The sequence below is a fragment of the Schistocerca cancellata genome, chromosome 4 (assembly GCF_023864275.1).
Source record: "Schistocerca cancellata isolate TAMUIC-IGC-003103 chromosome 4, iqSchCanc2.1, whole genome shotgun sequence".
Taxonomy (NCBI): domain Eukaryota; kingdom Metazoa; phylum Arthropoda; class Insecta; order Orthoptera; family Acrididae; genus Schistocerca; species Schistocerca cancellata.
The window spans coordinates 804866741-804893089 of NC_064629.1; the positions used below are offsets into that span (position 1 = coordinate 804866741).

Here is a 26349-nt window from a genome sequence, read left to right on the forward strand (position 1 = left end):
AAGATATATTCGTGTACTGACAAAAATCGTCTGCCGGCGGTGTCGAACTAACACAGTCAATTCAAATATTTTGAATAGATTTTTGCAACTACAGATTATTCTGCCACTGTTTGTAATAATATCGTCTATTAAATTTTACATGTATAAGTCAAAGTAAGATCATATGAGATCGGCAAGTGAATGTTGTTTTTATTTTCGTTCGTTGTCTTGGTTTTCGTAGTCAGAATGCTCAAAAATGGCAGCGAGAAGGTAATTTCTTACACGGGTGTAGTCGGTGGAGAATTTGTGTGCAGTGATGAGTGACAAGTGATAACATTTTTTTCATCAGTCGTCAGGATGTCATCTGAAAGGTATGAAATAACATGTTTTTCATGTTTAGATAGTTCGCGTGCATTTTGTTGTCCCCATAGCAAAATCAATACTTAATTAAGTGGGCCTGGCCTTAATTCTGTAAAGTAAAAGCTGTTTACTTTTTCTTTAGTTGATATTTATTCCTTTATAAATGACGCAGTGCCTACAGTTCGTCATTGGATTGCTTACATCCATATGAATAGTAATTGACAGTTGTTTGTTTACAAATGTGGTTTACGTTTATTGTTTACCACCTTGGTTTAAGCGGCCTTTTGTCGATGGAATACTTATTTCCCTAGTGTTGTGGCGTTCTTTGTAGATGGAAAGATGCTCATTACGATTATACCGTTTCTCGTGAAACGAAGATTTCACTGCACAATAATCCGGAAAGCTATACTTTGGATCTTCGCCAGAATCGTTATTTACGACGTACAGTCAGCCTCTAGAACAATTATGAAAGAAAGCCATTTGCGCCGAGAACTGCATTTGCATTTAGTTAATCAACAGACATTTGGATGCAGTGTATAGTTTCCATTCGTAGCCCGTCAATTCTTCTGTTTCTTCTGGACTGTCAGTCAGCTGTAAGGGTGCTTCGGTAAGAGTTGTTTGCAAACGCTGATAATATTCGAAGAATTATGTTGGAAATCGTACGTTATGTGTGTGTGTGTGTGTGTGTGTGTGTGTGTGTGTGTGTGTGTGTGTGTGTGTGTGTGTCAGTGGGAATATTATTGCAGTCTCAGCCAAATTTAGCAATTGTTTATCAATTGCTGTTAGCTCGGATAAACACATCAAAATAGTTTTTTAGATTGTGCTCTGTTTCAGAACAGTAATGAGTGCGGTGTCAAGCTAATACATTTACTGCCGACCGTTACTGTGGCAAAGGAGATCACATAAGAAATATAATTATTTACTGCTATTGCGTGGTGTTGTATTTTCTTTTACAAGCCAGACAGCGTTTGCCTTGTTTACAAGTAAAATACTTCTTCCTTGTACTTGTCTTTGTCATGCACATATGACATGTGTTCCCACATTGACTTAGATTGTTTTTGGAGAAACACTCATTGCTATCAGTATACATACACTGAATAAGATTGTTATGCATTGAATTGTTACATAAAGGGGAGTTGTGAATTACCAAGTATATGGCTCTCTGTCATTACAAATTATGATGCATACATAACAGGCTGGTAATCTGGCACATTTCTTTGATTGCTTGTTAGCATGCAAAACATTAAAAAATTTACGAAAAGAAGCATCCCACTTAACAGTCCACTTCATGAGTTTACATTCAAAAGGGTCAAAATGAGACTTGTTCCAGTGCTTCATTTGGATGATGAATTTTCATCAGTTTTGTGGTTGGGCTATATTTTGTGTGTTCACATAATGAGAACATGAGACCTGTTAAATTAACTGTGGCTCAGAGGGAGAGGTACCACTTATTACAGTTTATAAATAATAAAAATATTGTTTATCAGATTAGAGAATAACACATTTTTCCAGTCATTGACCTTTGTATCTTGTTATTACTTTCTGCAGTTCTCACTAATATTTTAGCACTGAAGTTGAATTGAAACATTTCAACCACATCTATACTTTTATGGTTTTAAAGCTAGCTTAAAATCAGTTGACTTTGTAACAGAAGAACTGTAAATGAATACAGATATAAAGTGACACTGCATGGAACACAGAAACTGACAGTAGAACTTTCCACATAATTAATGACTGTGCATAACATAAAAAGGAGTGTTAAAACTGCCTGAAAATTGTACACACGTTCTGTTGTTTGTAACTGTTAGGCATGATACTTAATAAACAAATGATTGAAATGATCACGTATATGAAATGCCTGTCCGTGTGGTGTAACAGGACAACGGAATTGATCACAGTTAATAGCTTTTGTAATTAAGTTATTGACATACATACCCTGCTTCCATGAGAACGGAGCCCTGTTTTCAGGAAATTCATTGTTTTTGTGTGTACATATTGATGTAAGTTGAACTGGTAAGTGATCTTTAGCATAATTATCCTTTTTGATACCTGATGTTCAATGAAAGACATGGTGCTGTTGGTGAACTAATCAATTTATGACAGAGGTCTGAGCCTTTGGTTGTTAATAGAATAAAATCTTACATCCTACGAGATAATGTGCCCATTTAATGTCACTGCAGTGTCCAGTATGAACTAGGTATTTCTTATGTACTTTACATCTCTGCTTTCACTGTGGGTGTTACCAAGTATTTAATGTTATCTGTTAATTTGTTAGTTCTGTTTTGTTTTCTTCCATGGAATGATGAAATATTAATGTTTTAACAGACGAAGCCAAACATAAAATTGGGGTGTAAGCTAATGTGCCTGTAGTTCGTGTAACTTTTAGAGTATATTATTTGCTGCCATCTCATGAAGTGGCTCAGAATGATACATCCTGAACAGCTGCATGCAAAAGTATGTCAAATGTAATGAAACTTTTAAGTAATAGGGATGTATTTCACAACCACTCAGCAGTTTCAGGCTGTTCTAATGCATGGTTAATAAGTTCAGAAAATGTAGGTCCTTCAGGAAATTTCATTGATTAATTCTGATAACACTTTGCATCTGCTATTTTAATAACTGCACCATGCAAGGTTTTATTTTTCTCCTTGCATGAAGTTGTGAGCTGTGTACAAGTTATATCAGCTGTTTATCTAAACTTGGTATGCAGATGTTAAAATTGTGGCATTGTTCAGTTCACCAATGGTAGTACATAAACTTTTTCATCTGTAATAATCTCATACAAAAGCATAGCAATTTAGATTGTTTCCTCGGAGCATTTTCTTTGGTTCCATGCAAACTTGCTTTGGCTGCCAGTGATTTTCTTTGCATCCAGCATCTCATGTTATTATTTTCTGGCCAACTGTGCATGACAGTGTGAAGGAAACTCCCTTCGGTAGCAATGTGAGGGAAACTGTCTGCTGCTAGTTATTGTCACCATTGGCAAATTGCTGTAAAAGGGATACACAAAAATTGGTTCCAAATTATGTTAAAAATGTCAGTGTTGGAGCACTATGCAGAAAAGTTTTGGGAGACAAGTATTTGCATGTAAAATAAACACCATTTTTTCAGACTTACTGTAAAAATGGTTGGGTAGTTTCCATTTGAAATATTGGTAGGAGAAATGATCTGGCTGTGTAATCAGTCTTTTGATCCATAGGGAAAACATTAAGAATCGCAATACTATGGGTACTGCTGTTTGTGTATCTCTTTTACATCACATTGTGTTTAAATTCATCTTGACACACTTTTATGTTGTTCATTCCTTATATTTGAAGATAACATCTGTGACCATTAATCTGTTGTAAAAAGTAAAACATAAAGAAAAAGTGCAAATCATTCTAAAAGAATTCATCCACAGAAGTGAAATTGAGCTAGAATGATGTTTGCTATTCCGAGGCCATCTCATTTCAGTCCCATGTAACACTGTGTGATGTTTATTAATCTTTTTCCACACTACTCCTGCCTTCTTTCCTCAGTGAAGATTCTTAAGTTCTTAAGAATCTGTGATAATGTAGTAACAAGTAGTCACTAATGACAGTTCAGTTAATGTATTCTCACTGAAGGTATTAATAATAATAATAATAATAATAATAATAATAATAATAATAATAATAATAATGTCGTGTGACGAGGGCCTCCCGTCGGGTAGACCTTTCACCTGGTGCAAGTCTTTCGATTTGACGCCACTTCGGCGACTTGCGCGTCGATGGGGATGAAATGATGATGATTAGGACAACACAACACCCAGTCCCTGAGAGGAGAAAATCTCTGACCCAGCTGGGAATCGAACCCGGGCCCTTAGGATTGACATTCCATCACGCTGACCACTCAGCTACCGGGGGCGGACCTCACTGAAGGTGAAACGTATGGCCTTAAGGAGTCAGATGTTACTGTGAACACATAGGAAGATTAGTGTTGGCACTGGGATTCTCAACAGGTAGCTGATTGCATCAGCAGCTGTTGCACTCAGTTTCTGGGCACTACATTAGATCTTCTTTATGAAGAAAGGCAAGAGAAAGATGTATAAAGTTTCTTTGTCTTCATTCTGTGTTCAAACACTTGAACTTTCAACAATAGCCTCAGTAATTGTCGTCAGGAGTGACTAATTGTAGCTGTTGCTGTAATGACATTATGTAATAAATAAGCAATCTTACTGAGCAGTGACATCATGGTGTTATACAGTCAGAGGTTGTGTTAATATCTGCGATTTAGGAATGCTAGGCGCTACAGTCTGGAACCGCTATGGTCGCAGGTTCGAAACCTGCCTCGGACATGGATGTGTGTGATGTCCTTAGGTTAGTTAGGTTTAAGTAGTTCTAAGTTCAAGGGACTGATGACCTCAGATGTTAAGTCCCATAGTGCTCAGAGCCATTTAGGAATGCTAATGCTGTGGCAAAACTGAAAGATGCAATTCCACCCCTCTACTTCCTAATGGAAGGTAATTTGATGTATCTTTTGACCCGTGACATCAAAATGGCAGACATCACTATTTCAAGCATATACAGTTTGGTGACCATTATGGCACTCACTACACCCATGAACAAACATAAGTAAAACACAATACAAAATACTTAACTCCAGCAACATTATGAAACTAATGGGACAACTTCTGGAAGTAGGGGTTTTGGGTGGGGGCAAATTAGGTATTTTACAATAAGAATAACAATACCATTACAAAACAAATATTAATCCAAAAATCAAGCACATGAGGTTCCTAACACTTAAATACAACCAAAAAATTGCATAAAATAATACCATTGGCGCCGTAACTTTAACTTGACTTATATATCTCAAAAAAGACAATGATCCCAGTAACTCACACACAACTTGTAAACCCGGTATTACAAAGTTTGCTTGAGATATATAGTTCACAAAAAGCCCTCGGTACTATGAACACCCACATAATTCCAAAACCCAATACTGCAAATATGTCGTCCTGTATGTCAACTAAAACAAAGCTCACAGTACCAAAAACCAACACGTCCAAATCATCAAATCCGGTATCCAAACCTTCACTCGCCCTATCTATCTAAATCAAAGTTCACATTACAACAAACCAAAAAATGCTCCCGTAACTAATATAAAAAATGTAACCTAACCAGTGATAGCAAACTGATATACATAATACCTGCCAGCCCCAATCCAACAATTATGAAATGCTAACCAGAAAAACCCCAAAATTTATGAAAACTTGCCTCATCAACATCATTAATTTTGATATGCATAAACAACTATGAACACACATACCATATGTTGTTGTTGTCATTGTGATCATCTTCCAGCCAAAATCTGGCTTGATGCAGCTCTCTGTGCTACTCTATCCTGTGCAATCCTCTTCATCGCCGAAGCAAAGTTGCAACTTACATCCTTCTGAATCTGTGTACTGTATTCATCTTGGTCTCCCTCTGCGATTTTTACCCCCCCCCCCCCTCCTCCCTCCCACTTCCCTCCAATACTGAATTGGGGTTGTTTGATGCCTCAGAATGTCCTATCCAACTGATCTGTTCTTCTAGTCAGTTTGTGCCACTACAATCAAAAATTAATAAAACAACAAAACATACTTACCAACCAAAGCCATCGTTACACATTACATAAGTCTTGGGTAACTCCCCCCCCCCCCCCAAACACACACTAAAAAAGAAAACAAAACCGTCTGTGATTAGTTCAACTAACTGTAGGTTATTGTGGTTGTACAAGAGTCCATCAGTCACAATACACTAAATCAAAGTAACACAATAGCAAACTGGCACAAATTTCCAATAATGACCTGACACTCAACTCACGATGACAAATGACTCACTGACATACCTAACGAACAACTTTGAAACAACACAAGTGTGCCACAACATGAAATCAACAAACACAAACACACTGTGTCACCATGGTGCCACAGAACACTGTTACCTCATGGGTCAAATCAGACGGGTGGAATAACACCTTCGGTTGCCATGGTGCCACTACGTGTGTTGAAATGGAAGTGAGTTGGCGAATTTCTGCAGGTTAAAGTTATTGTTGTGGATTGTGATCTCTGTGACATCTCTGACAATGGAGTCCCAGTAGGTTGACATATGGAACAAATTTTGGTTTCATCAAACATAATTTTATGTTGTTTATGAGACTATGCTCAGCAACAGCTTTTTAATTTATTTTTTTTGAAATTACAATTTTTAATTTACCATTGCTGTTACGCACAATTTTCGGATACTGTATGGACTGATTAGAAGGAAGGGAGATTTGGTGTAACGTCCCGTCGACATGAAGGTCATTAGAGACAGCACAAGCTCAGATTGTATCGAGGATGGGGAAGGAAATCACTCGTGCCCTTTCAAAGGAACCATTCCAGCATTTGCTGGAGCAATTTAGAGAACTCATGGAAAACCTAAATCTGAATGGCCGGACGTGGGTTTGAACCATCGTCCTCCCAGATGCAACTCCAGTGTGCAAACCACTGTACCACCTTGCTTGGTGGGGCTGATTGACTAACCTAGTTGCTGCTCATCTGATAAGGAATGTTGTTAATTTCAGGGACTGTGATACAGATAAGAGATGATTTTCCAGAATGCTGCGTGGTATTGTCATCAACATGAAGATTTGTTTAAATATTATAGTGTCATCAGGTCTCATTAGGACTGAGTGGGATGGTGCAGTTGTCAACACACTGAAATTGTGTTCCAGATGGTAAGGTTCAAATCCCTGTCCAGCAATCCAGATGTTTTGTTACAGGGTGTCTGTAAATTGATTAAGGTAAATGCCAGTACGGATCCTTTGAAAAAGGACACAGTCAGTTCTGCTCCCATTATTTTCAGATCTGAATTTGTGCTCCATTTCTAATGAATTTGTCACGAGTAGCATGTGTGTGCTACAGACGAAATGGAAGAAATGAAGGAAAATGTGCTTGACAGAACATAGCTCTGTCAAACCTGGTGTTGAGTTTGCTGTCTGGTTTTTGCAGTCACTCAGCACATTTCTCATATCCCTGGGAAACAAGAAGTGGGATATTGTGGCTCATAGATGCAGTGAGTGAGTGGTCTGTACTAGAGTATCTCAGGTAGCCAGATGTTGTTAGAGGACACCCACTGTTATATCCAGATATGAACACAGTGTTCCCAGAGATAAGTGTGGAAAGAACTTTTAATTATTTGTTGTATACAGAGTTTGGCATACCTTTCGGTGAGTCATTAATAAAAGAACAACTTTCTGACTATCTTATCTGTAGAAGAATGTTAGCCAACTTTGGCAATCATTACTTGAGTAGCAACAATGCACCCTCAATTAGTTGTGACATGTTAGAAGCTGTTTGAAAATACAGTACTACAGCAGCAGTAAATTCAACAGTTGTGAGCACTATCCGTTAATATGGAAATATGAGAGTTTATCTGTGGCAAATAGATACCGGATCATTACACAGATACTGTAGTATTAAAATTTTGAGTTTGTCAATAGCAGAAGTTCTTTACCTACTTTAAGCACAAGTTAAATGATGACTGATAAATCAATTTTGTGTACTAACACCCCTGATTCAGCCCACACAGTAGGGTCAGAACAGTCCGCCAGATAAATAAGATTATGGTGAGAAAGTGTAGCACTCGTGCAAGGCAACCATAGTTATCAGTTTTCAAAGCTACTGTTTGGCTAATGAGGAAAGAGAGGATGATAGACTTCTTTGTGGAAAGATCCTTGGGTCTACAAACATTTCTCTCTTTGTATTGTGGTCCTCTTGTCATGCATATGCTTAATGTTTCTATCTAAAATCTTTGCGGAAAGCTAAGATATAAGTTACAGTTTGACACTGATGTAAATCAATCTAAATACTTCAGTTTAGTCTTGTATGGAAGTTATGGTCATAGTATATTTCCTCGTCTCAATACCATGTCAATTAGATGTAGCCTTACATTAGAACTGTGCAGCTGCCCTTTCTGTATGTGCTAAATATTACCAGACTATAGCATTGTGTGGTGACTAGCATTACAATAAAGCAATTAAAAGAGAAAGGAAAAAACGAACTTTAATATGAACATATACACAAAGCAGTAGATACAGTAACTTTGTAACTTTGCTGGCGGTCCTGCATCCTCATTCACATTTTGCTCCAAGTTACTGCAATCATGCTTAGACATGACACGCAGTCGAGATTTAATTTTCCCACAGTGCATAAATGTCTTATGAGGAACAAGAATGCCCGCATCTCGTGATCGTGCGGTAGCGTTCTCGCTTCCCACGCCCGGGTTCCCGGGTTCGATTCCCGGCGGGGTCAGGGATTTTCTCTGCCTCGTGATGGCTGGGTGTTGTGTGCTGTCCTTAGGTTGGTTAGGTTTAATTAGTTCTAAGTTCTAGGGGACTGATGACCATAGATGTTAAGTCCCATAGTGCTCAGAGCCATTTGAACCATTTTGAAGGAACAAGAATGATGATGTGTCGCATTGAAAGTTTTGCAAAATTCCTGCTGACTTATCAACTTTTTTATGTTGACAGCGAGTCAGTATACTGTGGAGACAAGATGGTTAAGGGAAAAGAGTGGGAAAATAAGATACTAATATGTTCTGACATTAGTGGTTACACTATTAAAATCATTTATATGTGCCAAATATGTATTTTCAACCGTGCGATGTGGCACGAAGTGGTGCGGCCGTTGAATTCTAATTGTAGGGAGAGGAAGTAAAGACGGTGGTCAGCTGAAATTACGAGAAAGCGTGCTTTATCTGCGGAGGGAGACACTAGCAGAAAGCCCGCGCGCCTATTCAGTCCGCTGGAACTCTGTGGAAGCCCGCTAATGAGGACTGATGGCAGACGGAGGCGATTCAGCGAAACTTCGTGAGATACGAGATGGTGTAATGCCTTAATAAATGGAACAGTGCATTTGCTCTTTTACTGTGTGTGTGTGTGTGTGTTGGGGGCGCTATGGGGGCGCTATGGGTAAAGGGTGTTGTCCAAATTGCCTTGGGCACGTCTCGTGCTTATGCTTATAATAATAATAATAATAATAATAATAGAATTACATTAAAATTAACAGCAGTGCAAGAAATACTTTTAATTCGATTATTAGGTTATTCTACTGTGATAATTTGATTGGCATGTTTTCAAAATATTGACTCAAGTTATCTCAGAAAGCTATTTGTATACATGACACAATCGACACTTTACGCAGCAAACACAGAAATATCGAGGTTTTTCTCCGTTCCATTAAAGCTGCTTAAATGCCCATGTACAGGCTGTCAATTTCGTCCGAAAAGCGTGAGCTGAGCAGCGCGTATTGATGTTTTTGGAATCCCTGCTGGTTGCCTTACAAATAGCAGTTTTTTCTCAGTGCAGGTCATTGTGTTTGAGGTCAGAATATTTTGCAGACGTTTGTTACAGATACAGTTCAGTGACATCACATGCTGTTTATTATTATTATTATTATTATTATTATGTGGGTATGACATTTGTTGTCTCTTCCATTTACGAGCAACAGCCATCTTGTCTGAGGGAACTACAATGAATTATGGTTAGAAACGAAGCGAAATTCATTTTAAAATCCTTCAAGGAGGCTGAAAGGCTTCTGATTTAGTTTTCCAACACTGCTCGTGCTGTAATTAGAATTTGTTTGTAGATGATGTTATTGTCTCGTTAGATAGGTGGTAAGTATTCCACAGATAGACCTGGCACACCGTGTCGTCCGAAAAGTTAAACGTCTGTTCGAGAAGGTGGTTAGTGGAGACGGTTTGGTCCAATGCAAATGTTCCTCCCTTTCGTTCATAGGTTTAAACGTGATCCCATTGCAGTTAAAGCAAACGCCGGAGCATTTGAACGTCAACTGCACATCTAAGTGTACAGTTGCGAAGCGATAGTACTTCAGACAAGTGCGTGCAAACAGTTATGGAGAGCATTAATGGATGACTTAGATGTGTTGCGAACATTGTGGCAAAAACCTCCGTGATTTCCTACTGAGGGCCGCTCGCCAGAGCGCAATAGAGGAGATCGAATGAATTCAGTCAAGCTGATGACTAAAACTAGCAATGCTAAAAAAAAATCTTAATTTTGGGATATTTGGAAGAAATGAAACTCGTTTCGGGACAATTGTTTTACAATTCTGCAGTCGCTATCATTTATCTTGCTGAAAGACCGTTAGAACAGCTTCACAGAGATTGACGTGTGCGGAGTCCTAGTCATTCTACCTTGTTGCCTTTACGAGAAGGAAAAGGAGGGCCGAGAATAAAAAGTTTCACTGTCAACCTTCCTCCGTGCACTCTGCAATGGTTATCCAGTGTCTGACAAACATATATGAAGCACACAGAGTGGGAGGAGGAAACAAAGTGACACTTCTCGGTTTGAGAGGGTATGCGTAGTTATTGCAGTGATTACAAAATAGTCAAATTTTAATGAAATGAGCAGCATTTGTCCACTGACCAGTATGGCGCTGCACTGCCCTATCCTGGTTGCATACACAGATTCGTTTCGGAAAGGTGTCATAAATCCGTTGTGTTCTCTTCTGAGGCGAGCTGGCCCACAAATGTAACTTGCCCTTGATATCCCGCACTGGCACGGAGTTGAAGTCCGAGCTTTCCCACGCATGTTCTATTGGGGACTGATTTGGAGATCTTGTTTGCCACGGGAGTACTAAAAAATCACGCGCACAGTTCATAGAGACACATGCCATGTGTGAGCGAGCATTGTCCAGTTGAAAAACGGCACTTTTGAGAGGACACAGGTCTGAGCCCGTGGTCTAGTGGTAATCGTCGTGCATTCTAAACTTATAGTCGCCTGTTCGCGACCAACTGCATTTTGGCAGCTAACTCTAAATATAGATAAATGTAAATTAATGCAGATGAATAGGAAAAAGAATCCCGTAATTTTTGAATACTCCATTAGTAGTGTAGCGCTTGACACAGTCACGTCGATTAAATATTTGGGCGTAACATTGCAGAGCGATATGAAGTGGGACAAGCATGTAATGGCAGTTGTGGGGAAGGCGGATAGTCGTCTTCGGTTCATTGGTAGAATTTTGGGAAGATGTGGGTCGTCTGTAAAGGAGACCGCTTATAAAACACTAATACTACCTATTCTTGAGTACTGCTCGAGCGTTTGGGATCCCTATCCGGTCGGATTGAGGGAGGACATAGAAGCAATTCAGAGGCGGGTTGCTAGATTTGTTACTGGTAGGTTTGATCATCACGCGAGTGTTACGGAAATGCTTCAGGAACTCGGGTGGGAGTCTCTAGAGGAAAGGAGGCGTTCTTTTTGTGAATCGCTACTGAGGAAATTTAGAGAACCAGCATTTGAGGCTGACTGCAGTACAATTTTACTGCCGCCAACTTACATTTCGCGGAAAGACCACAAAGATAAGAGAGATTAGGGCTCGTACAGAGGCATATAGGCAGTCATTTTTCCCTCGTTCTGTTTGGGAGCTGTTTGGGAGTGGAACAGGGAGAGAAGATGCTAGTTGTGGTACGAGGTACCCTCCGCCACGCACCTTATGGTGGATTGCGGAGTATGTATGTAGATGTAGATGTAGGATGTCCGTGACGTACCGTTGTACCGCCAGAGTTCCCAAAATCACTGACCTGAAATCATACCCGAAGGCTCCTCACACCATTATGCCAGCGGCAACACAGCTGTGCCTGCCCGAAACATTGTAAGAATGGGACTTCTTCCCAGATTGCCGCTGTATTCGCCGAAGGACATCCGCATAGTGCAGGACCGTGATTCATCGCAGAGCACAGTGCAACGCCATTCATTAACAGTTCATGCTTCGCGGTCACGTAGCCGCTCCAACTGCAGTCGTTTGCGTTATGGTGTTAACGGCATCTTACGCATGAGACGGCAATTTACTACTCCGGTTGCTGCTAGTCTTCGACCAATGGTGCTGGATGACACAGACTGTTGCAGGGAATCCATTACTTGTTCTCGGATGTCAGGCGCAGATGTGAAGGAGTTACGATATGTTAGGTGCACAGTACGGCGATCATCCCGTGGGATGGTCATACGTTGTCGTTCAGAACGATGACCAGTTAGCCTGCCCTTAAGTTCTCATGCACTGCAACATTAGGGCACTATCACATCTGAATGCCCCACAAATCTGAATATTGCAAGATTCGACCAGCCATCCAACCCACAATGAGACCCTTTTCGATCTCTGTTAGATGCCGAAAGTGCAGTCTCATACATATGCAGCATTTCCGTATCCTTCACAGTAATCACTCAACGTCTGTCGCTGTTCGCTTCCCTTTTTACCCTATCATACCTGGTAACAACACTTAACACGAACACCACCAATGAACTCTGGTGGCCGTTCTATCTGCCCCAGAGAATAATGCGCGCGTGTGTGTGTGTGTGTGTGTGTGTGTGTGTGTGTGTGTGTGTGCGTGCGTGCGCGCGCGCGACCATGTCTTTTGGCTGTGTCAGTTTTTGTCAGGCGGTATATGCAGGTACAGGGGATAGGCAAAATAATGTGAACACCTGTGCTTATTTGGGAGTGGTTTATTAATAATGGTTTTGACCCCCATTTGCCCGTAATGCAGCTGCGATTCTTCTTGGAATACTGGCATATGCCCGCATCTCGTGGTCGTGCGGTAGCGTTCTCGCTTCCCACGCCCGGGTTCCCGGGTTCGATTCCCGGCGGGGCAGGGATTTTCTCTGCCTCGTGATGGCTGGGTGTTGTGTGCTGTCCTTAGGTTAGTTAGGTTTAAGTAGTTCTAAGTTCTAGGGGACTGATGACCATAGATGTTAAGTCCCATAGTGCTCAGAGCCATTTGAACCAATACTGGCATATAATGACTGTATAGTCTCCAGTGGAATGTTACGCCACTCTTCGATCAGAACCTCTTCAAACTCCCGTAGTGACGAGGGAGGCGGAAATCTACTCCGGAGTCTGCGCTCCAACACCGTCCACAAGGGTTCGATAATATTAAAGTTCGGGGACTGTGCTGGGCAGGTAAGACGCTGCAGTTCAGTTGCATGCTCCTCATACCGCGATTGTACTGTCCTGGCTGTGTGAATCGGTACATTATCGTCCTGAAATATGGTATCATTGTTGGGAGCATCATTTTTATCATGGGGCGGACCTGATCACCTAAAATGTTTATCTAATCGTTGGCTGTAACACGGTCATTGAGGGCAATAATGGGACCAGCAGAATACCATGATATGACTGCCCACACGATCACACTTCCACCTCCATGCTTAACCGTTGGAATCAAGCAATCAGGATTGAGGGTTCTTTTGGCGTTCTCCAGACGTAAACCCGGTCCTATATTGGAAATAACGAAAACGTTGACTCGTCGGGTCATATGACGTGTTTCCACTGAACAGCCGTCCAGCATTTATGCTTCTGATACCATGCGTTACGCTTCTTTGCCCTGGTTGTCGTCACTAATGGTTTCGGTACAGCAGCTCGTCCATGAATATTCGCTTTATGGAGTTCTCGGTGGACAGTGTCGATAGACACGGGATCTCGAAGATGACCATTGAGCTCTGCAGTCACTTCAGCCGCCGTAGTTTTGTGTTGTTTTGACACAATTCGTGTTAGCGTTCGACCATCTCTCATTAAGTTTTGATTTTTGCCCCCTATGACGTTTACCTCATGATGTCTTTCCATGTTTTGTGTAGGCTGTCATGACTGTTGAAACAGTTTCTCTTGAAAAATTCAGTAGCTTGGCTGTCGTGGTTACTGATGCTCCTGCTAATCGGGCCCCCATAATCTGCCCTCTTTGAAACTCTGTTACGTCTTTCATTTCACTACTCGTAAATAACCTGCACTGGTGCCTAGTCCTTACTGAACACGTACAGTCCAGAGCGACACGTGCCTTACCTGCGTTGTTGACCGTTAAACACAACCATCTAGTTACTACCACTGTTCACATTATTTTACCTATCCCCTGTATATAAGTTGTTGACACTGATTTTAGCAATAATCGGTAGCGATGAATGTATACGGTTTGGAAGAAACCGAGTAGTTACATTATGTTGACAGCTTCAAAAGTTTGGGAATTTTAAGAAGCAGAATAAATGGTATTCCCGCGAACCCAACGAACAGAAGATGAAGTGTGGAGGTCTCTACAATATCGCATAATGCCAAACTCGATGTTTTACTTAATCGAGCAAAGTAATGGTCTATGATTGATGGTATGCTGATGGAGATATTCACAATTCGTTCATCGGATTGGTGAAGCAGTGAACATAGAGAAGTATTGCACAGAGTCAGAAGAAATACATAAATACTTAGTAGTTAATCTGCTCTATGCTGATACAGGTGAATGAGTTTCAAACGCTTCACGACAAGACGAAGTGTTGTTGCGGTTACCGTATAGTCTGTAGTATGAAAGTCTTCAGCATCCACAACATTTGCCAAATGTCTCTCAAATTAACGATTTGTTTTGGAAAGAATTTAAACTTTATTAAATAAGTAAAACTATCTGGTGAAGCAGTATTTAGAACATCGTTGCTTGGCTAGAATGTGGAACGAAAGTGACATTAGCGCTCTAATATCTGTTCGGAGGCGGGACAGATATCCACACACTTATAACGTAACACGAACCATTAAAGATGTCAAATCAAGGTTTTCAAGCTGCATTAAACGGATATTTTGGGGTATAGTTAATAATCGTAATATAACTGCCAAGATAACGAAGCAACTATTTTTAAATGGAACGATGTGCTTGCTTCATCAGCCTTAAAGATCTCTTAAAAACTGAAGTTCGGCAGTGTATAACGCTCGTTGATTTTGATGAACACAGGGAACAGTGGTACCGACTCAACGCATTCTCGCCCCTGCTTGCATGTAAAAGTTGCATAGCCGTACAAAGACTGACGACCCTCACATTTACAACATTTACCATCTACATTTGCAAGAAGTTTAATTGTAGACATTAAACCACACCAGGGGTTTTGTCAGTAACTCTCGAAAGCTGTTTCCATATATTGTTCCACATAAAAAAAACAAGCCATATTTCAGCGCATAAAGTATCAACGATACGACATAACTTGTTCCTTTATGTTTTGACACTTGTCGGTATCGTTGTTACGGTGCCTGTAATATTTCTATAAGCTTGTCCTGTAGACAGTATTCATTCAAGTAGACTTAAACAACTTGGGTTCGAAACCTCTGTATTCTGTAAATGACATCTGGAGTCTAGCCTTGTACGGAAGTGAAATGTGGACGATAAACAGAGCACACTCGAAGAAAATGCAGCTTTTTCTCATGACATACGCGAAGATACTGAATTGAAATCGTGGGCAGGGGGGGGGGGGGGAATTTGTGATACCCCTCTGACTATAAGAAGGAAACGGTTGATGGGAAGTATCCTGAGTGATACAGAGATGAAAAGGCTCACTGTTGATAGATTAGCGTGGATAGCTACAGCAAACCAGTTTTCGGATTGAATGAAAAACAGCTACTGCTATGTAATAAGTGGAGACACGCAGACAAATTTGATTTAAAAGGCACATCCAAACCAGATCCCACGACTTCGCCTTTTCGGATGAAGTGACGCTACTCCAAGGCCACGTAGGACAATAGCTCGAACTGTTGTGGAGTATTAGGAATGTAGTCGTTGCCTGGGACACCCTCTACAACATGGAATGAGTCTTAGTTTGAGTAACGAAAATTCTTTACCATCAAGTTACTGCTTAAGCATTTACTGCTAAACCCGACATTCCCTGGTATAGGTCACGTAATTCTCCTCTTTTTTTAGGGCTATAGGTTCGCTGCCTGAAGAATGTGTGGGCTTCTGATTTTGTCCAGTTAAATGCTGCGCGTTTCTTATTGCTATCGCTTGTTAAGCTCGAATGAGCGGTTCTGTATTCATTTGAGGTAGGTTTTTTTGCCTTCTATGCGACCGGTGTGTTATCGGCTGGTTAGTGGATCATGACAAGTTGCATTCCGCAGCTGAGTATCACTGTTGGCTGCTTTCGTAGTGCTGGCCGTGGCCCGGCCCTGCTGTAACAATGGGACGCCGTGCCGTACCTGTCGACCTCAATTTCTTGTGCATCGCTAGCTGCATTAGGGCATGTGTGACGCTGCCCCACAACCGAACTGTGCCGTTGTTCGTACGAACCGGATCGCCACGTGTTCTCGCGTATCGACTTGATAAGTTAAAATACCAAACTACGCTCCGTCGGATAAATACTGCTGCTGGTAACAGAAAGGTACATATTCAGTACTTCGTTTGCATCTAGTGTAGTTCCGTACATAGTGTTGCAATGCTCAGTACTGCTTTAGGAGTTTCGATACGCTGGTTAACTACTTTCTTCTTTACGGTGCTCATAATTTTGATTTCGCTCGTGAAACTAGAGGATGTAAGACCCCCCGTTGTTTTTCACTTCACCGAGCGTCGAGAAACAATCGACAATAAAACACGCAGCAGTTATTACGTGCAGCCTTTGTCGGAGAAGCTCAGTTGTATTTTGTGCAATCCGTTTGCTCTCGGACCGGTTGAGGTGCTTTTAGAACGTGTGAACAGCGGGTAATTGCCAGACAACCAGTCCCCACTCGCTCTTAGGATTTTTTTTGTCACTTATCGCTTCTTCCTCTGGCAACGATTTGTAGATCTTAAAAATGCTAAGTTGCATCGTGGTCGGTCTGCGTTAAACTATAGATCTCAGAATTGGTCGAGTAAGCGAGAGGTCGTAGGAATGCAGGGCCGTGCCATATCGAATAGGACCATCTCTGGTAAAGCATTCTGGTGTGAAATGAAGCTTCGTGTTGAAGACCTTTAGTAGGCCTTTAAAACAACATAATGTGCAAGTAGTAAGATACACTACTCTGGCAATTTCGAGAAAATCGCAAGAGAAGCTTTGCGCGTCTATTACGTAACTGATGTGTCTGTGTGTAGGGGTCGTACGTTAGAGTTCATGGTGGTCAAGTGGTTTGCGTTCGAGCTTCGTAAGACGAACGTGTATGAAGCAACGATTCGACCCCCGATCAAACCATTTTTGTGGTAGAAGTGTAAATTCTGTGATATTAGTTCTTGATACATTAGCAAGGCTCACCGCTACATAGGTTAACTGCCAAATGGAGCCTGCCACTGTGTGTGCGCCGCGCGGAGTGGCCACGCGGTTTGAGGCGCTATGTAACGGATTGCGCGGCCCCTCCCACCGGAGGTTCGAGTGCCCACCTCAGGTTGTGTGTGTGTGTGTGTGTGTGTGTGTGTGTGTGTGTGTGTGTGTGTGTGTGTGTGTGTTAGTATGTAAGTCTAGGGACCGATGATGTCAGCAGTTTGGTCACTTAGGAATTCACACACATTTGAACTGTGAGTGCAGCTCTAAGCGTCGAGGCACACAGTAGTTCCGGGTGCCTTACCAGATTGCATGTATAAGGGATTTCGCAAATCACGACAGGCATAGTGTTTCAGGGGGACAACGGACTTGCCGCAGTGGATACACCGGTTCCCGTGAGATCATCGAAGTTAGGCCCTGTCGGGCGTGGTCGGCACTTGGATGGGTGACCATCCAGGCCGCCATGCGCTGTTGCCATTTTTCGGGGTGCACTCAGCCTCGTGATGCCAGTTGAGGAGCTTACTCGCCCGAATAGTAGCGGCTTCGGTCAAGAATACCATCGTAACGACCGGGAGAGCGGTGTACTGACCCCACGCCCGTCCTATCCGCATCCTCCACTGAGGATGACACGGCGGTCGGATGGTACCGGTAGGCCACTCGTGGCCTGAAGACGGAGTGCTATACAGTTTCAGGAAAACTCCATGCGTTTGTTCATTTACTTGTCGATAATCATACATGTTTGTTCTAATAATGAAATTTGATTAAAATAGTGAGTAGTCCTATAACATGAAATTCACTAAAACCTCACGCAAACACACCTGTTTTTTTTCAATTATATTACCTCTCAAATGTCATGTAAATTAAATAATATGTCCAGCGATGATAAAAACATAGATTAAAAAAAATGTTTTTTTGAGCAGGAGTCGAACCGTCACCTCATTCACGTTTGTGTCAAGAAGCACGAACGTAAACACTTGTGCACCATGAACTTTTAACATGCAGCGCCTACGCCCAGATACATCCGTTACGTAATAGATGCGTAAAACTTCTTTTGCGATTTTCTCGGAATTGTCAGAGTAGTGCACCTTTCTACTTGCACATTATGATGCCAACGCTGTGGCCTCCCCTTGTAAGGTGGACACTCTCGTTGACAGATTTTGCTAGTTTGTCGTATTTTGGATCGTAAATTATCTTATTAGCCGAACTTTTTAAAAATCTTAAGAGGGTGCGTTCCTAGAAGAGTCAATCAAAATATCACCTCTAGCCACAGATATCTCTGAAAAATACCATGAATGTAAAATTAGGGCGATTCGAGCTCACATGGAAGCTTTCCGACACACGAAGCACCCTCCGCCACACATCATAAGATGGCTTGTGGACTGCAGACGCGGGTGTAGGTTCTTGGTGTCCAAATCGCAGAGAAGCGTCCAGTGACGCTTGCTGCTGCAGGATATTCTGGTTTCACCTACATTTGTAATTGGCAGGCAACCATGTAGCGTGTTTCCTGTTGCACTCGGGAAAGATGTACTGAAAGAAAGACTGTCGGAAACTCTGTATCAATACGAATCTCTTTGATTTACCCGACATGGCAATTTCGCTATATGTGTGCGGCAGGAAGTAATACGCTGTCTGCTGCTTCACTTCGCACCTACTCTGTCAATCATACTTGTCAATAGTACCGGGTTAACGAGCAGTAATCGGAGATTTTTTTTCCAAAACAGGGCTTTAAAGCTAGCTCTTTTGTGAGTGAAACACATTTTCTTACGAATCTTCCATTGAATCATACCTACAACTACACTGTGCAACACAATTAAAGGATCACTTTTTCGAAATCCCATAATTGTCTCCCATTGCGAAGCAAAAGTTTGAAATTTATCTCAAAGGTGCCTACAACCTTCCTCTATAATGGTGCAGAAGTATGGCGCCCTGCGACGTCAACCTCGGGCTCAGTGACGCTTCAAACAGTTATGTGTCGACACCTGCGGAAAAAAAACTCCAGAGCTCGGAAGGTCATTGAGGTGTAAGGTGAGTTAATGATGTCATATTGACACAAAATTTCACCACAATTCTGCCCAACGCCTTCGCGGATGTGTCACACGATGTGAAGCACATCACACATTCACTTACCCACCTTTCACCCCCCCCCCCCCCCCCCCCCCCCCATTTTGACGCCTCCGCGATGGAGGTCAGATCCGCGACACCCAGCATTTAAATCACGCGGTTTTCTTATGGGTAGCCGAGGAAAATAATTTCACACAACCGCCGCTCAGAATCGACACGAAAAGGCCTCAAGAGGTGGCATAAAGGGCGTCAATGAAACCACGCACCCGGCCGATGTGGCCGCCCGGTTCTAGGCGCTTCAGTCCGGAACCGCTCTGCTGCTGCGGTCGCAGGTTCGAAACCTGCCTCGGGCATGAATGTGTGTGATGTACATCTACATACATTCTCCGCAATCCACCATACGGTGCGTGGCGGAGGGTACCTCGCACCATAACTAGCGTCTTCTCTCCCTGTTCCACTCTCAAACAGAACGAGGGAAAAATGACTGCCTATATGCCTCTGTACGAGCCCTAATCTCTCTTATCTTTGTGCTCTTTCCGCGAAATGTAAGTTGCTGGCAGTAAAATTGTACTGCAGTCAGCCTTAGGTTAGTTAGGTTTAGGTAGTTCCAAGTCTAGGGGACTGATGACCTCAGATGTTAAGTCCCATAGTGCTTAGAGCCATTTGAACCAATTTTGAAACCACCCCTTCCCTAAGGACCGAGCGAGGTGGCGCAGTGGTTAACACACTGGACTCTTATTCGGGAGGACGATAGTTCAAACCCGCATCTGGATGTCCCGATTTAGGTTTTCTGTGATTTTCCTAAATCGCTTCATTCAAATGCCAGGATGGTTCCTTTGAAAGGGCTCGGCCGACTTCCTTCCCCATCCTTCCCTAGTCCGACGGGAACGATGATCTCGCTGTTTGGTCTCTCCCCCAAACCAACCAACCAACCAACCAACCAACCTTCCCTAAGGGTGTTAATTCCCACACATTTCGCGGTCGCAAACGACAGTTCGCAGTGCGATGAGCAGCAGGATGATGATCTTGACAATGTTTGACACTATTGACACACCGCGGATTATTCAACCCTTCTCTAAGGACATCGTGGGACTGCAAACGCAATGGACGTGATCTGAACCCTTTGGTGTATAGCGCGACCGCAATTTTTGCTCTGGTATACACGGTGAAATCGCTATGGCAAAAGGCGTTTGTGCCTTTTCGCGCGCTGCTGCGGCGTGATGGGAGGGGAGGGGAGGGGAGGGGAGGGGGGAGGTGCAAAATTGACACAGGAGTGAATAAAGCGGGAAAGCGTTCCTCTATGGCTCCCCAGTTCTGTAACACTTTCGCTGCTACCTGGGCACTTTCGTTGCTCACATTAAAATGTTCCTGTACATACTGTACATAACAGCACTTCACTGATACGTAGGTGCCAGCGTGACAGGCACCCCTTTGTCACACCTTAGATTGCGCATACCTGCGCTCAGACGCCATGCCACCAGAGGAGCATCAGAGATGAATGGGTGTGGAAGTCTATGTACAGGTACATTTTTCGACGAAGGTGCCCGGGTGACACCGAGGGTGGTGCATCTGAACGCCTGATTCGAGCTTCTGTCCTTGTCCGTATATCAGAACGAATGCCAGAATTACAGATTGAAGTAAAGATAAATTTTCCTTTGCCCTTTTAAGCAGCCTTAGCAAGCCGTATATTTTATTAACTGGGCGGCACAACACCACATTTCATGTTCGGATGTTCAGTGGGCCAAGTTTGCGACTGGACTCGAAACTCCCTAACACATAGAACCCAGAACTTCGTTTTTCACGCTGTGAAATCGGAAGATATAAAAGGAACGCCGGTAGTGCTACTTATCACGACGTATATGAATGATCTCATGAAAAGCGTTGCATATAAGAACATTCCAACTCCAGAAAACTGCAACGAAGTACCTGAATGTCTTCAGAGGATCGACGCTTGACGCAGGGCTGACAGTTTACCTGTAATATAAATAAATGTAGGTTATTGCGCATAGTCTGCTCGTTTACACTGGAAGAAATGACAACCATTCTTTTTGGGTGCCACAACATTGCCAAACGGTGGTTTGACTAATTGTGTCGCGACACCCGGCTCATGTTTCAGTCTGACCTGGAAACGTGACCCTCAAATTTCTTAGTCACTTGTAGACTGTATGTGATGTGGCGTTCCCTGATTCTGGCTGCTCATTTAAATGAGATTTAAACATTCGTGCCTTTGGCTCGTGAAGCTTACAGCTGGTCGCATCGGGATGATAAGCTACCTGTGCTCAACAGTAAAGGTAGTCTCAAAGTTTTTAATGCATTATGAAGTACCTCGAAGAAAACGATTTAGTGACGCATAGTCAGCACGGTTTCAGAAAATATCGTTCTTGTGAAACACAACTAGCTCTTTATACTCACGAAGTAATAAGTGCTATCGACAGGGGATGTCAAATTGATTCCATATTTTTAGATTTCCAGAAGGCTTTCCACACCGTTCCTCACAAGCGTCTTCTAACCAAACTGTGTGCCTACGGAGTATCGCCTCAGTTGTGCGTCTGGATTCGTGATTTCCTGTCAGAAAGGTCACAGTTCGTAGTAATAGACGGAAAGTCATCGAGTGAAACAGAAGTAATATCCAGCGCTCCCCAAGGAAGTGTTATAGGCCCTCTATTGTTCCTGATTTATATTAACGATATAGGAGACAACCTGAGTAGCCGTCTTAGATTGTTTGCAGATGATGCTGTCATTTACCGTCTTGTAAAGTCATCAGATGATCAAAACGACTTGCAAAATGATTTAGATAAGATATCAGTATGGTGCGAAAAGTGGCAGTTGACCCTGAATAAGGAAAAGTGTGAAGTTATTCACATGAGTACTGAAAGAAATCAGCTAAATTTCGATTACACTATAAGTCACACAAATCTGAAGGCTGTAAATTCAACTAAATACTTAGGGATTACAATTACATCACATAGATAATATTGTGGGTAGAGCAAACCAAAGACTGCGATTCATTGGCAGAACACTTAGAAGGTGCAACAGGTCTACTAAAGAGACTACGTACACCACGCTTGTCCGCCCTATTCTGGGGTATTGCTTGCGGTGTGGGATCCGCATCAGCTGGGACTGACGGATGTCATCGAAAAAGTACAAAGAAGGGCAGCTCGTTTTGTATTATCGCGAAATAGGGGAGATAGTGTCACAGACATGATACGTGAATTGGAGTGGCAATCATTAAAACAAAGGCGTTTTTCGTTGCGACGGGATCGTCTCATGAAATTTCAATCGCCAGTTTTCTCCTCCGATTGCGAAAACATTGTTGGCACCCACCTACATAGGGAGAAATGATCATCACGATACAATAAGAGAAATCAGGGCTCGCACAGAAAAATTTAAGTGCTCGGTTTTCCCGCGTGCCGTTCGAGAGTGGAACGGTAGAGAGACAGCTTGAAGGTGGTTCATTGAACCCCCTGCCAGGCACTTCATTGTGAATAGCAGAGTAATCACGTAGACGTAGATGTTATTCGCTAGTTTAATTCAAAATACCATGCCATTGTACAAGCATGTGACGAAGTAACAGATCAGAAAATCAAGCCAAGGGCGTTTCTTAGAATGTAGTAATTAGGTTATATTCAGACTGAGGGGAAAGCTATCCTGAACCCGACGATTGGTTTGAGCACTAATTCTTTACTAGGCGCGGTCCTACTGGAGGTGCTATGCCCTTACAAGCTGACACAATGCCGACCTTTGAAATGACTTACCAACAATTTGACATATCCTGTGAATTGCGGTACAGTGAAGCGTTTTTCATTGACAAGCCACTGCTATAGGTGAAAGAACTTTAATAAGTACAGAAACAATCCTAGGACGGATGAGGGACTGAACCTCGGACGCTTGGTAAAATGGTCAAGTACGTACTTAATTTATGCACAACAAATTTCGAAGTAAACTGCTTTATTTAAATCTTCGGCACAGTTTTCCTATAGTAGTAAGATTCTATCACAGACATGTATTTACTTAAAATATTTCTGCCTTGAAGTGGATGTTTAATCTATTGACTCATGGAATTAGAAAAGTTCTTTTCTGTATTATGCAGATGGTTGTTGTTGGTTCTTCTCCATCTCCTCCTCATCCTTAGTCTTCTTCTGCTACTGTACACTATATCCCAGATGAGGGTAAAACGAGGACTGTAGTTGCTTGTTTCAGGCTGTTCTAGTTTTGTAAATTGCGTAACTTAACATTGAGAACAGTCCCTCGGATGGAAACAAGAGACATGTTTTGCACTTTCGTATTGCTGCAGTTGGAGTATCACTCTCAGCAGCAAGCCGCACGGGCTGAGCTGGTGCAATGAATGGCACAAGCCACGAGTATTGAATCGGTTTGATCCCGGATAATTTCAGTGGACGACAGATTCTGTTAACACGTGTAAGAAGGAAACGTCACCAAATTGACCTAATAATTTGAGAAGGAAGGGCACTTGCAGGAAGGTATCAGCCACAGCAATCAACCCCGAGCGAAATATTGGGCCATAATTCTGCTGGTGCGCAGTTATGACCTGAACTTAACAGCTTCTAAACATACGCGCATACCGGGTGTCATTCGCTCCGCTCCACTGCAGCAACTTAATGCCCGAGCGCGAAGTACTATACAATGGAGTGAGTAAAAGGTTTGTGAAATACTGTATTGACATTGGAAACTTACTTTGTTCATTGTGTGCTCGGTTTCCAAACTGGGCTGGTGCCAGAGATCTCGCTGCTTTGAACATTTTTTATGTTGCGATTCACGAATGCAATTCAGCGTTATCTAATTATTAACATCGCTGCTATTTGTTATTTTCTTTGGATTTTAAAGCTAACACCCTTAAAGAGAAGTACATTTACGTGAGATGCACTGTTCTCCAACGTGTTTGGCGTGGTTAAATTGTAAATCGAAAATAATTAGTTTAGTTTCATATTAATTCTTCACTTGCTTAGTGTATATAGTTACAGACTTCCAATATGAGAATATTGTTAGAATGATATTAAAGGCGTATGTGCGTGAGGTTGACGTAACGTAATCATATTACTTACCAGGTTCTTGCGTAGAATAACATGTGTTCCCGAACAAAATTTAAATACACGGTGGGTAGATGTGTCCACTTCCTCCACTCGCCTCCCATAGGAGGGTTGTCACTCTGCTGCACAGTACTTCGCACTTGGTGGTTGGGCAGCTGCAGTGGGGCGGAGAGAGTGACAACCGCGCAGTTTAAAGGCTGTACATTCAGAAGCTCATAACTGCGTACCATCTGAACTATGGCCCAAATTTTCGCACGGTATCTATTTACGGGACTGATGTCTTTCAAGTGTGCTTTTTTTTCCATAAAATTACTCAAGTTGGCCATGTTTTCTTGTAATAGAAGTGTGTACCTGCCGGGAACCCCGCGGCTGTAGGAACCGGGGACAATGACTCCACGTTCGTACTCGACCAAGTGGCGCTGCTCTTCCACTTAGGACGACTTCGGTTCAAATACTTGTCCGACCGACCAGCTTAGGGTTTTCCGTCGTGTGATTGAATCGTTCAAAGCAAATGTCGGAATACGTCCTACGAAAAGGGTGCGACCAATGTCCTTTCTCAGATTCTGTGGCCCGTCTCTAAAGCAGCCGTAGTCGACAGGACCCCAGACCCGTATCATCTTTCATTCCTTTTTCGCATTTCCATCAAAGTCGGTAAATTTTCATTCACTCACACACACGCCTACTCCTGAAAGAAACGTCGCGATTGAACATTTCCGCACATCTGGAAAATGCCCTCCGGGAGCTCGGAGCGAGACAGAAGGAGAACGCGAGACGCGATCTCGAGTGCTAGTCGGCGGAGGAGGGACATGCCTTAGGAGAGAAGAGTCGCCGCCAGTCTCCGCGCTTGACCTCCATCATTGCGCTTGCCTCGATAAAAGTGTGCCGCAGAGACCATAATGTCTGTATGGGCACAACGTCTCAACTTGTTTTCCCGACTCTGTCCCACCCTGAACGTGAATTAGTTTAGCTCAGACAGAAGCAAGTTTTTCTAGAATTTTGTCACTACTCAGACATTTCCAGTGTGTTCTATTTCTCATTGTGACTTGTGCCCGAGGTGCGTAGTAAACTAAATGGTCATTCGTAAATGAATCTGTCACTCAGCGCTACCCTAAACAATTTCCTCGTAGTAGCTACCTGGTTTGACAGTTTGTTCACAGTATAAGGTTCTTTTATAAGCTAAGTATTTCAAGGTACAGACCAGAGTTTATCAAATTTCATAAAATGGGCTCATGTAGGTAACTGTATCAGCAAGAAATTTGCGCTGAATCTGCCAGTTCACTGTGTGCGGTCTGTTTCCATTCTTTTCGTAAGTATTGTGTCAGCTTGTAATTACACAGCGCAAGGTTTCTCCACCTCTTTCATAATGAGCGACTTGCTCATTTATTACACAAACATTAGTTTCACTTTATTAAGTCGCACGCAGATACAGAAATGCCGTTTTGTCAACTTGGCGCACCAAGTCATAGGCACTGTATTTGTAAGCAGTTCCGTTTCAATTTTTTTCCCATAAGATTTTACTGCCAGCTCCTGAGACGCTACCAGTGGCTGACTAATGGAGCCACGCCTGGAGGGTGTAACAGTTTCCACTCTGACTTTGCGTAATACCCTCCCACCTCCCCACACACATACAAGGCACTAGTATGCTCAAACGGAAAAAAAGTTATGTCCTTTTTTTTTAGACTGTATTATTGTCGCTGTCAATAAAATTCTTCAGGGTATGTGACCGCATTGTCAATATATAAACGTCTCTGCTCCTTCGGCCACTGTTGTTAAGAAAACGCCTTGAGAAACGCCATTTGCAACAGTGGCCGAAACGTCGGGGAATTTTAGATACTGACAGTGCGGTCACATACCCTGAAGGATTTTATTGACGGCGACAACGGCCACG

At 42.5% G+C, this 26349-nt stretch overlaps 1 protein-coding gene across 3 annotated transcripts in view; it reads left to right on the forward strand.

Annotated features, from left to right (window-relative positions):
- The first annotated feature begins 232 nt into the window (after positions 1–232).
- LOC126184737 (filaggrin) overlaps positions 233–26349 on the forward strand; it is a 351145-nt gene continuing 325028 nt past the window's right edge. For all 3 annotated transcript variants that reach the window (XM_049927274.1, XM_049927275.1, XM_049927277.1), the window contains exon 1: positions 233–350. In XM_049927274.1, the coding sequence (XP_049783231.1) occupies positions 337–350 (14 nt within the window). In that variant the 5' untranslated portion in view covers positions 233–336. The remainder of the gene's footprint in view (positions 351–26349) is intronic.